Source organism: Puma concolor, chromosome D3 (genome assembly GCF_028749965.1).
Source record: "Puma concolor isolate L17-30 chromosome D3, mPumCon1.1.hap2, whole genome shotgun sequence".
NCBI classification, from domain to species: Eukaryota; Metazoa; Chordata; class Mammalia; order Carnivora; family Felidae; genus Puma; species Puma concolor.
The window spans coordinates 19529387-19541554 of NC_141678.1; the positions used below are offsets into that span (position 1 = coordinate 19529387).

At 39.9% G+C, this 12168-nt stretch overlaps 1 protein-coding gene across 3 annotated transcripts in view; it reads right to left on the reverse strand.

Moving 5' to 3' along the window:
- SPECC1L (sperm antigen with calponin homology and coiled-coil domains 1 like) overlaps positions 1-12168 on the reverse strand; it is a 142861-nt gene that overhangs the window by 81279 nt on the left and 49414 nt on the right. For all 3 annotated transcript variants that reach the window (XM_086681977.1, XM_086681976.1, XM_086681978.1), the window contains 3 exons: positions 11699-11852; positions 5773-7406; positions 4521-4728 (listed from right to left, as the gene is read on the reverse strand). In XM_086681977.1, coding sequence (XP_086538103.1) covers positions 4521-4728; positions 5773-7406; positions 11699-11852 — 1996 coding nt within the window. The remainder of the gene's footprint in view (positions 1-4520; positions 4729-5772; positions 7407-11698; positions 11853-12168) is intronic.

Consider the following 12168-nt stretch of genomic DNA (forward strand, 5'->3'; position numbering starts at 1 on the left):
CTATCTGCTTTATATATTCCAGAAGTTAGTCAAAATTGTTGATCTACTGATGAGACCCCTCACCTATTTTCTATCTTTGGTTTAGTTTCATTGTAAACTTTTTTTACTTTTTAAAAAATGTTTTTATTATTGAGAAAGAGAGACAGACAGACACAAGCAGGGGAGGGACAAAGAGAAACAGAATCTGAAGCAGGCTCCAGGCTCCGAGCTGGCAGCACAGAGCCTGACACAGGGCGTGAACTTGAGAACCGCGAGATCATGACCTGAGCTGAAGTCAGATGCTCAACCGACTGAGCCACCCAGGCACCCACAGATTCATTGTAATATTTGTATTACATGGCAGGACCATGTTACTAGGATTTTGGGAGGGAGAGGAAGTATATGTGTGGCCTCAGGCCATCATCTTGAATCAGAAGTCTTAACAGTATTTATTTACTGAGTGAATTTTATATCAGATCTTTCTAATCTGGATACTAAATCCAAATAGTACTAAAAGGTACTGCAGGCCAAATCTAATCAGTATGGCACTGATGTTATCTGGAAAGCCATCTGGGACTCCAACTACATGTTATGCCCTATGATACTGTCCCATACTCACTGATGCTGTACTCCTTTTTTTCAATCTTTTTTTTCTCTCTCCTGCAGATTGGATAGTGACTACTGACTGATCTTCAAGTTCACTGGCTCTTCTATGTTTTTAATTTGCTGTTTAAATGATTTAGTGGGCTGCCTAGATGGTTCAGTAAGTTAGGCATCTGACTCTTGGTGTCAGCTCAGGTCATGATCTGACACACATGACTCAGGTCATGATCTGGCACAAGTCATGATTTCGTGAGTTCGAGACTTGTGTTGGGCTCTACGCTGGCAGCACAGAGCCTGCTTGGGATTCTCTCTCCCTCCCTCTCTCCTTCTTTACTTGTGCTGTCTCTGTGTCTCTCAAAATAAATAAACTTAAAAACTATTTTAATGATTTAGTAAACTTTTTAAATTAGCTGTTAAATTTCTCAGTTCTTTTTTTTTTTAAATTTTTTTTTTTCAACATTTATTTATTTTTGGGACAGAGAGAGACAGAGCATGAACGGGGGAGGGGCAGAGAGAGAGGGAGACACAGAATCGGAAACAGGCTCCAGACTCTGAGCCATCAGCCCAGAGCCCGACGCGGGGCTCGAACTCACGGACCGCGAGATCGTGACCTGGCTGAAGTCGGACGCTTAACCGACTGCGCCACCCAGGCGCCCCAAATTTCTCAGTTCTATAATACATATTAGGTTCTTTTTAAACAGTTTTTATTTCTCTCCTGAGATTTGCAATTTGTTCATTCATTACTGGCAGATTTTCCTCAACACCCTGAGTGCAGTTACAACAGCTGCTTTAAAATCCTCACCACTAATTCCAAAGTCAGGATCATTTGGGGGTCGATGTGACTACTAATGGGTACAGTTTCTTTTTAGGGGATGAAAAAGTTCTAAAACTGAGTATGGTAATGGTTGCTAAAATATTCCACAAATGAAAAGCTCAATTTCTCAGGGACCTGGGCTGGCTCAGTTGGTGGGGCATACGACTCTTGATCTAGGGGTTGTAAATTCAAGCCTCATTTTGAGTGTAGAGATTAAAAACAAAATCTTAAAAAGAAAATCTCAATTTCTCAATTAACAGCGTTCCTTGTTATCAAGTGCCCTATACCAAGTGATGACTTAGCATCAATACCAAGTGCTAGAATTCACTAAGAAATAAATTAACTCCTATCAGAATACAGGATCCTGGTTCCTAAGAAAACTGTTAAAAGTCATTTTGAGGACAGGTGAGAAAATCTGAATGTGAGCTATTAGATGGATACTAAGGAATTATGCCAAAGTTAGTAGATATGATTATAAGGAAAACAGGAGTTGCATGACACCAAAATATTAAGTGTCTCATGGAGTCTACAACTTACTACAACTTACTACTCAGTCAAACACACACATATACAGATACACACATGGAAGGAGAATATTATAAAACATTAACGACTGTCAAATCTAGGCAGTGGGTGCTATCTCTACCATGTTTGCAGTATTTATGTATATTTGAAATTTTCATTTTAAAAAAATTGGGGGGAGAAGATACCGGGCTAAAAAAAATTTATTCAGGATTTTCAGCCACTTCATAATAAAAATCCACATAAAGTTTATATAATTTTTATTTTGTCAATCATTTTTCATTCCAGGAATCCTTATCAGCTAACATTTTTCTAGCCATTAACCCAATTACCACAAGGTGTCACTCTTTCTGTGTTCAAATCAAAAGGCCTGCAAGGGAAAAGGTTGTCATCAGTACTACATGGAAAATACACTCAACTTCCAAGTTAATCTGAAAACTTTAGAACTTCTTACATTTAGGAAATACAGTTACATAAATCCTCTCCGTTCAGAGACACTGAAATACAGACTAAATACGAATGTTAAACTCTCCAAAGTTTTTCACAATTTCAGATGAGAAAGTTTTATCTGTAGGACTGTAACTGTCTCCAAGAAAAGAGTCCCACAGTCAGCTACTTCAGTAGCCAAATGACTCAAAATGTTCCGAATGACCTTGGGGTCAGTCCACAGATGCCGAGCCAACTAGCCAGAGTTCAGAACTGGCAAAAGACATGTTTAGGACTCCTGCAAATGACCCACTCTCTCCTGGAACTAGCTCAAACCTCCCTGCCTCTGCGCCCACAGCACATGGGAACTGGCCCAACGCTGTATTTGCCTACTGATCCTCTGTCAAGGAATAACACAGAGCTCAAAGGATCGGTATCATGAACCACAAGGCTGAAAAGCTTTAACCAATGTATCCAAAAAGGTTATTCACATTCTCCTTGTCCCCACCTGGCTATCATTAAAGTGTACTACAACTTAAAATTTGTTAACATTTGAGGAATCTGGATGAAGAACACTAAGAATTTTTAAGATGTATTATTTGGAAATAATTTCAAATTCACAAAAAGGTGCAAAAACCAGTACAAAAAGCACCCATATGACCACTTTACACAGATTTGCTTATGTTAACTGTTTACCCATCTTTTTCATCATTTGCCATCTTCTGTCCCTGTCTATCTGTCTTTATCTATCCCTGATGTTTTCCCTGAATCCTTTAAGGATATACATCATGGTCCTTTACCTCTAGATATTCAGTGTGTGATTCGTAAGAATAGGGACGTTGACTTACATAAACAGTATAGTTATCAACTTTATAAATTGATATGGTTACATATGTTTACCTATAATCCACTTTTGTCCTGTCTAGTTTTTTAAAGTTTCAGTTCTGTCAGAACACCTGTTATAGCATTTTCCCTACAGCGTTAGACAGAGTCTAGGCACAGGTATTGCATTTAATTCATGTCTCCTCAGACCCCTTTAATCTGAAACTTTTCCATAGTCTTTGTCTTTTATGACACTGGCAGTTCTGAGGAATACAGCGCCACACATTCTTGTGTTTTTAGTAAAACATTCATTTTTTGTCTATTTAAAGTTTTTTGTTTTTTTTTTTTACGTTTATTTATTTATTTTGAGAAGAGAGAGAGAGGGAGCATGCTCAGAGGAGGGGCAGAGAGAGAAAAGGAGACAGAGAATCCCAAGCAGGCTCCACACTATCAAGTATGGAACCTGACATAGGGCTCGAACCCACGAACTGTGAGATCATGACCTGAGCCAAAATCAAGAGTCAGACACTTAACCGACTGAACCACCCAGGTGCCCCTATTTAATGTTTCTTTATGATTCATTACAGTTATGCTTCAGCCAGAATATGGCCCAGCTGATGGTGAGTCTGATTCTCTGTGCCTCTGTCATTTATTTACAGGATCACCAGTGAGGTCAAAGTGTTGCCCAATTTTTCCACTGAATAATTTCTGGTTGTTTCTTCTTCCTCACTTGCAACATAATAAATAGTCTGTGGGAAGACATTTTAAGATCAACCAAATTTTTGCTCCTCATCAAACTATCAACACAGAAATGCTTTGTACTAGTTTTGCGATTTTTTTGTAAGTGAAATAACTGTAAAATAATTTCAAAAAACTTAAAGCAATTTAAAATAGGAGTTTCAATCCTACCAGATCATAAAACCTCCATGGTTGGGAGGAAAACCAGACAAATAAAGAAAAACCTGTGCTTTAGACATAAGATTACAAAGGATGACTGATTTTTGTCTCAGTATACCTGCGATCATTAGAACAATAAATGGCTTTTCTTAAGATCTAAAAAAATAAAATAACAATCAGTTTTTCCTTAAATGATTTTCTGTAACCAAGCACAGTTTTGAAGCAATGCTTCCTCTTAACAGTTCTTCCTTATGAACAAAACATAGCAGTCCAAAGACTATTGGCTAATGTGTGAAATACGCTTTGCCACATGTGTATTTCTGCAGGCCACTGTCTACTGTGCCTGTCCACTTCAGCAGTGACAGCGACCAATTTTCATTTTGTTACTGAATGCAAACTGTCCCCGCTCGTTAACATGGGTACAACAAAAGGAATGAAAAGCTCCCCCATCACTTACTCTCTAAATCGGAAATAATGAGGTTGTCATGAAGTTTCACAGCTCGATGTTGTTCTACTTCATCTTCAAGTTCAAAGATGGTTTCTTTCATGTCACTCCTCTCTGTGTCTTTTTCTTCCAGCTCTGATCTTAGTTTCTCTAATGTCATATTCAAATCTTCTATTTGTTTCTTAGCTTCTTCTTGGAAGGCTCGGTATTCATCTTCTACCTGTATAGAATGATGGTGCACATTAGAAAAGTAGGAGCTGCTCTAAGATAAATTCTACAATGGATGTACACACTGTTTCAAAGGAAGCAAAGCATGAGTTCCGAGGTATGAGCTAAAACTAGCTCTGTAGTAACTGTATGAATCTATGAAAAAGCACTCTATAATATGCTTAAACATAATTTGTTGCTATATCACTGACAAATTATATTGACATATCACTGAACTTAACTAGATTATTTATGAGGAAATTTAAAAAAATTTCCCTTCTCCAAATTATGGACCAAAGACATGTATTTGATTAATAATTAATATCCCTCTCCCATCCCACCCCCCCAAAGATGTCTGATTTGTGACAGTTTCATTACCAAATTAAAAATGGAAACAAATTCTCAAATACTGTTATTGCAAAAGTATTAACTCAAAGTGCCTTCCAACATATATGTTCCAACAAATAATACATACCCTAACTTGTATCTCTAAACATCATCACTAAAAAATTACAATCTAAATTATTTAAATTTTGGCCAAAGATATACTAGTGTTTCTTTAAAAACCAGTGCCCTAAAACAGGAAATAAAATGGAAGATAGAAGAATTGGGTAACTCATGCAAATAAACACTGCATCAGCAATGACATGGGGCACAGACCCCTGGCCAGAATGCCAGCAACCCCAGGCTGTAGTTCTGCATAAGTCCTTGCTATTATGCTACGTATAAAACAAGGGGGCTGGACCAATGATCTCTAAGGTCCTTCCTTGTCAGCAACAAGACATAGTCCTCTATGTGCCCCTGGGCGTACCTAGCCTAGGGACAAATTCTGTTATAATTACAGTCCCATCCTCTCACAGGCAGTGAAAGTGACATTTTTTCAAGAATATGTTTTACTGTATCCCAATAAAGGAAAACCATTCTCAAGCTTTAAAACAAAATCAGCCTACAAAAAGTGAATGACATATCACAGAAATGATACCGGCTTTTGGTAAGCATGGTGTGTACTGCAGCTGCATAATGCTGATGCAGAACATTCTGTCTACTTAAACGGTACCTTTGCAATGGTGTCCTGCAAACGATTGGCATCATTTCGGGTGTGAGCCAGATCTTCCTGCAGACTACTAGCCAAAGTCTCTGCTTTTTCTTTGTCCAGCCTGACGCTCTCCAGGAGATCTTGAATATCAGATTTGTCTCCAGAGTTATGGATGGAATACAGCTCTGCCACCTTCTGCTTCTCATTCTCCAGCTGGGCCTTCAGACGATTCATTTCTATCTGATCACTGGCCACTGTGGCTTTGTACTCCTCTAGCGTGGCTGCCAAGGCTGCTTTACCCTTCTGTTCAGACTCAATGATGCGCTCCATATGGTGATTGCGTTCTTTGAGTGCCCCTATCATTTCTTGAGCTTCCTTGTTGTCTTGTTCTGCCATCTTCAAAGTATTGCTTAAATGCTGCTGGACACCAAGAAGCTGCTCTCGTTCAAAACGGGCATTCTCAGCTAGATCCATGTAACGTTGCTCCAATTCCATATAGCGTCCGCTTTTTACATCTTCATCTATGACATAAGAAATGTGATGCTCATCCAGAAGGGAGCGGAAATATTCAATCTGTCGGCTAAAGTGTTCCAACTTATCACTCTGCTGACATAAAGACTCCATAAGAATAACCTTCTCTTCTCCAAGCCTTTCATTTTCACTATTCAGTTCTTGGGTTATCTGCTGCAAATCAGCTAGCTCTTGCAGAGTTGCCTGAAGTTCCTCACTCGTGCTGTGTTGGTTCTCTTCCATCTGGTGTATCCTTTCTGTCAAGCAAGCGACGGACACTTCACTCGCGTTGCCGCTGCTCCCCTTCCGGGAGCGCTCTATGCTTGGAATGCCTTCGGACTCTGAGGACGATGGCGCATCTAGGGCGTCGTCACTCGATGTGAGGGGCTGGTACACCTCACTGCACTCACTGTCTAGATTGTCCATTGAGTTGCTGTGCTGATGGTCCATGAGGGTGTTCTCGTCCTGACTCAAGAGATCCTCCACAGACCCAGGGGCAGAGCCTTCCACCGAAGAGGTCAGGGTCCCTCCTCCATCACTCTGATTGCCAGGGGTGATTTCTGGGCTCAGGGACTGATAACCAAATAGCTTTTCAGAATTATCTAGCCTCTGCTCTAGGGAAAAGCCCAGGGCATTCAACCTGTCCTTTAACATTCTGTTCTCATTTTTTAGCTGGTTCAGTTCTTCGCGGATGGCAGTATTCTGTTCCTGCAACTGCAACAAGGTGGACTCAACATCGGTTGGCTGGTGAGCAATGACGGCTTCCTTCTCCTCAGACTTTTCATCACCCTCTGAATGATCTTCATTAATGCCCAGCTGGGCCCGCATGTCTCGGAGCTCATTTCTCAAATGTAAGATTTCCACATCCTTTGTTTTTGCCAACGTGAGCAGCTCTTTCACTTTGGCTTCCAAAGCAGCTTTGTCACTGATCTGATTGTCCGACTTAGACTTGCTCATGCGAACATCACATTCTGTTGTGGTGCGACTGCGGGAACGCTTGGCCAATGCCACATCATTGGCTCCTTGACCCGCAGAGGGTAGTTTTTTGCTCTGGTTTAGTCGGGTACGTTCGCGTAATCTTTCTCGAGTAGAACTGGATTCTTTATTACCTATAGAAGTGCTCCGCTTGGTTGAAGAACTTGTGCCTAAATGTTTATAACAAAGAATGTAAGGCAAAGATATTAGCAACAAAAGGCACAGAGGTTAATCCCTAGGTCTAATGAGATGAAATCTAGAGGCCTACACATTGATCTTGGCCGACATTAATCCTGCCTTAGATTCTAATCACTGTAAAATTCAGTTTCCTCAAAACCAAATCATTTATTTTTTTAATTATCCATGAAAAAGAAGTTATACATTGTATTGTATGCTTTAAGTGGGTGGATTTATAAAATGAGAATTATATCTCAATAAAGCTATTAACATAAAAAAAGTTACCCATTAACTTGAATCCTAAACCATGAACTTTAAACAAGTGGCCAGGGGCATAATACTCTAGGGCAAGCTAGATGAAGCAGACTCTAGGATTAGCCAGTCAGGTAGCAAACTAACTGTAGAAGCAGATGGTAAAGAAGGATGAGCAAGAAGGGAAAAGCAGCCTCTGGACAAACCAAAAATCTAAGATACCTGTAATAAACAAAAAAAGTACGATCAAAGTAAGTGCAAAAAGTTTTTCACATCACAGAATGACATATAAATAGTACCAATAACATTAATTATAATATAGCTAACATGTACTTAGTGCTTATTTTACACATACACAGATGAACACTTCACATACATTAATTTATACAAGCCTCATTATTATTATCATGAAGAAACACAGAGATGTTAAGTAATTTGCCAACATCCCACATGTAATAAGTGGATGAGCAAGGATTCAAATGCAGGCAGGGAGTCTGGCTCCAGAATCCACAACTTAAGTTGTACACTATGCTGCCTCTTTAAATGTTAGAAAACAGGGAAACCTGGGTGGCTCAGTTGGTTAAGCAAACGACTCTTGGTTTCAGCTCAGGTCATCTCACAGTTCATGGGTTGAAGCCCCACACTGGGCTCTGTGCTGACAGCACACAGTCTGTTTGGGATTCTGTCTCCCTCTCTCTGCCCCTCCCCTGCTCACTTTCTCTCTCTCTCTCTCTCTCTCTCTCTCTCTCTCTCTCAAAAACAAATAAATAAATAGATAAAGAAAGAAAGCAAGCAAGCAAGCAAGCAAGCAAGCAAGCTGGGGTGCCTGGGTGGCTCAGTCGGTTGAGTGTCCAGCTTCGGCTTAGGTTGTGATCTCACAGTTCATGAGTTTGAGCCCTGTGTCGGGCTCTGTGCTGACAGCTCAGACCCTGGAGACTGCTTTGGATTCTGTGTCTTCCTCTCTCTCTCTGCTCCTCCCTTGTTCACACTCTTTGTCTCTCTCTCAAAAATAAACAAACATTAAAAAAAATTTTTTTAATAAATAAATAAAAAAGCAAAGAAAAATAAGATCTACATCTAATCAGTATTTTGTAAAAACCTGCTAGTTCTTTACATGGCAGGCACCAGGCTTCAGGGGTAAGAGAGAGCGAAAGGTCTATGTGATATAGGTAGACAGCCACTGATTCTGCCAGGGGTTTGGTGTAGAGCAGGGGAGGCCACAGGACAGAACAAGGAAGCAGAAGTGAACAAGACACACAGAAAGGAAAAGTAAGGTCACACAATTAATGGGAACAGTAGGGGAAGTTTCTACAGGGCCCTGAACATCAGGGAAAATTTAGTGAGTCACAATAGTAAATGTTCAATAAGTGTTCTGGAGCAGGGAAGAAACACAGAAAACAGTATTTTTATGAAAACTAATCTAGAGGCTAAGTGAAACATATAAGGAAGAAGAGCAGTTAAAGAGGAATGTGGACAGGCAGAATAGTAAAAGAAAAAAAAGGAGGGCCTACATTTGGGGAGTGAGATCTGGATCTCTGTAAGAACACAGAAGGGATAATACATCTGTAACAGATTTAGGGTAGAAGAAACAAGATGAGAAGAAACAATTGCAAACCAAACCAAAATCCGGGGTAAGAAAGAAAAGATCTGGACATGCCTGAAAGCCAAAAAGGAAAGGAGCCAGTAATGAGGGAAGGGATTGACAATGCCCCAAAAGGAAAGGAGAGGTAAAGAGACAAGAAAGGAAGAGACAGACAGAACATGAAAAAGAAAAGCTCCCCTTCTGAGATTATTGTGACCAGCGAGTAGATAGAAAAATCTGAGTTACAGACAAGTGAACTGGTCTTAGAGAAGTCATGGAGAGTAAATAAACATAGAGTAGATGAACTGAAGAAGTAAGGATGTTGTTATGGGCTGAATTGTGTCCTATAAATTCTTATGTTGAGGACATAACCCCCAGTACCTCAGAATGTGACTGTACTTTGAAAAAGAGTAATCGACTTAAAGAGGTACATATGTTAACATAGGGTTATTAGGGTGGGCCCTAATCCAATCTGACTGGTATCTTTATAAGAAGAGGAGAATGGGATACAGACAGAGAGGGACCACCATGTGAGGACACAAGGAGAAAACAGCCGTCTACAGGCCAAGGAGAGAGGCCTCAGAAGAAACCAAACTGGCTGACAACTTTGATCTCAGACTTCAACCAGTTTTAGTGAGAAACTAAATGTCTGTGTTTGAGTCACCCAGGCTGTGTATTTTGTTACGAGTGCCCTAGCAAACTAATACAGATGTATAAAGCTGCCACCAGTAGGGGCAATGGATCCAGGAAGGTGATAACTGAATTCAGCCTTGTGAGGGAAGGTGTCAGTAGGGAACCAAGGCCCAAATCCAAGGGATCTCTCCCAGTAAATTCTAAAAGCTGGAAACAGGAAGATATATAGATGGTATTAGAGTACTTAATTTCCTTCTTACCACACAAGCTGGAGTGTTAAATGTGGTGATGACCTCAGGCTTGAAAATAAAAGACGTAAGGTGCAGCCATTGCTCCACTACCAGCTTTGTGGCCCGGTACAAAGCGAGTACCCAATAAATATTTTCTGAGCAAACAAATGCAAGGCCTTAGGCCAAGATCCTTGAGCTTTAAGCATAGCTCTCACAACTCTAAAATGAGGATAATAATAGCCTCTACCTCATAGGGCTATAGTGAGCATAAAATGGAATGATGCCTAATATAATGACTTCCATGTTTCCTCCTCGTGATCATACACATGACTATTATAATTAGCAGGAGGGTGTGATCTGGGATGGAAGGAAAAAACCACAGAAGGTCAAAGCAAGAGAGAGGACAGTAGGTAAACCTGAGCTAGAAAAAAGTCTAATACATACAAAAAGGGCTAAGAGCCTAAATAAGGATGATAACGAAGGTCTGTTATAATCTTTACTAACAGGCTTTCATCAGCTGTATTACAAACATATGGTCTTGTGTTCATTGGAAGACTTAAAGTTTTTCTGTAAGTGTAAAAAGTAAAAAATGATAGCATTACTCCTTGGACTACAGGACGAGTTAACTTATGGACTCTATGAAATCTAAAGCCAAATTGCTACTAATGAATAAAGAAAGAATGATAGAACAGGAATGAATGGATACAGGCATTGATCATCAAAGGCTGCCTATATCATGGAAAGACAGACAACCAAAAATGATATGCCTACTAGTGGATGGACAACTACCATGTTTGAAGGAGTCTTGGGGGTAAAAAAATGAACCTGAATCTATCCCATCAAGACTCTAGATCCAATCGCATTAACAGTAAACAAACAAAGGAACATGGCCAAGGACATCAAAGGGATGTGACATCAAAATACAGATCACAGGAAAGTACAGGTCAAACAAACAGTTTTTACAAAAATTAAATTATAAGATAAAAATAGATTTAAGAAAGAAAACTTAAAAGGGGCGCCTGGGTGGCTCAGTCGGTTAAGTATCTGACTTCAGCTCAGGTCATTTCATGGTTAGTGAGTTCAAGCCCCGTGTCGGGCTCTGTGCTGACAGTTCAGAGCCTGGAGCCTGCTTCGGATTCTGTGTCTCCCTCTCTCTCTCTGCCCCTCCCCCACTCATACTCTGTCTCTGTCTCTTGAAAATAAATAAATGTTAAAAAAAAATTTTTTTTAAAGTTGTAAATTTGAGTATTTCTCTATATTTATGATTTGAAGAATGATTATTAATTATTTTAAGTACTGATAATGGCATTGTGATTTTCTTTTTAGAAGAATCCTTATCTTTCAAAGATAATTATATATTTGTGGAAGAAACTAAATGACACCTGGAATTTGCTTCAAAATAACGAGGAGGGGAGGTGGATGTCAAGGAATTCAGACTGGCCATCAGTTGATAAGGGTGATGAGTACATGGGGTTGAAATACAAATACATGTCTGACATTTTCTAATTAGTGGAACCCCTTAAATACCACTGCACTCTGGCTTCAAACAAAAAAGCACTTTAACTCTTATTCTGAATGCCACCTATACCTGTGCTGATCTTGGATTTATTCTCCACGGTGGTCATGGCAGGGACCGATGCTGAAGATGCAGCAGAAGGGCAGGTGCTTTTCTTTCCTTTAACACCATTAGTCACTGTCACCCCTCCAGCCATTCCAGCTAAGAGGTCATCATTGCTCTTGGTCTAGAAGTAACAGAAAAGAAAAACAAATTGACTAGATGAAGCAAGAGTAAATAACATTTTGAGACTAAAGCAAAGTTCTTGGCTTTTATATTAAATTCAAGAGCCTCACAAAGACTTTCTGACAGTTACCAATGCATCATACTGTGCTGCAGAGAGTACTTTACTGGTTTATAAACAATCACACATTTCTTTTAAAAATGCAAAACTCTGGGGCGCCTGGGTGGCTCAGTTGGTTAAGCATCTGACTTTGGCTCAAGTCACGATCTCACAGTTCATGAGTTCAAGCCCCACATCAGGTTCTATGCTGACAGCTCAG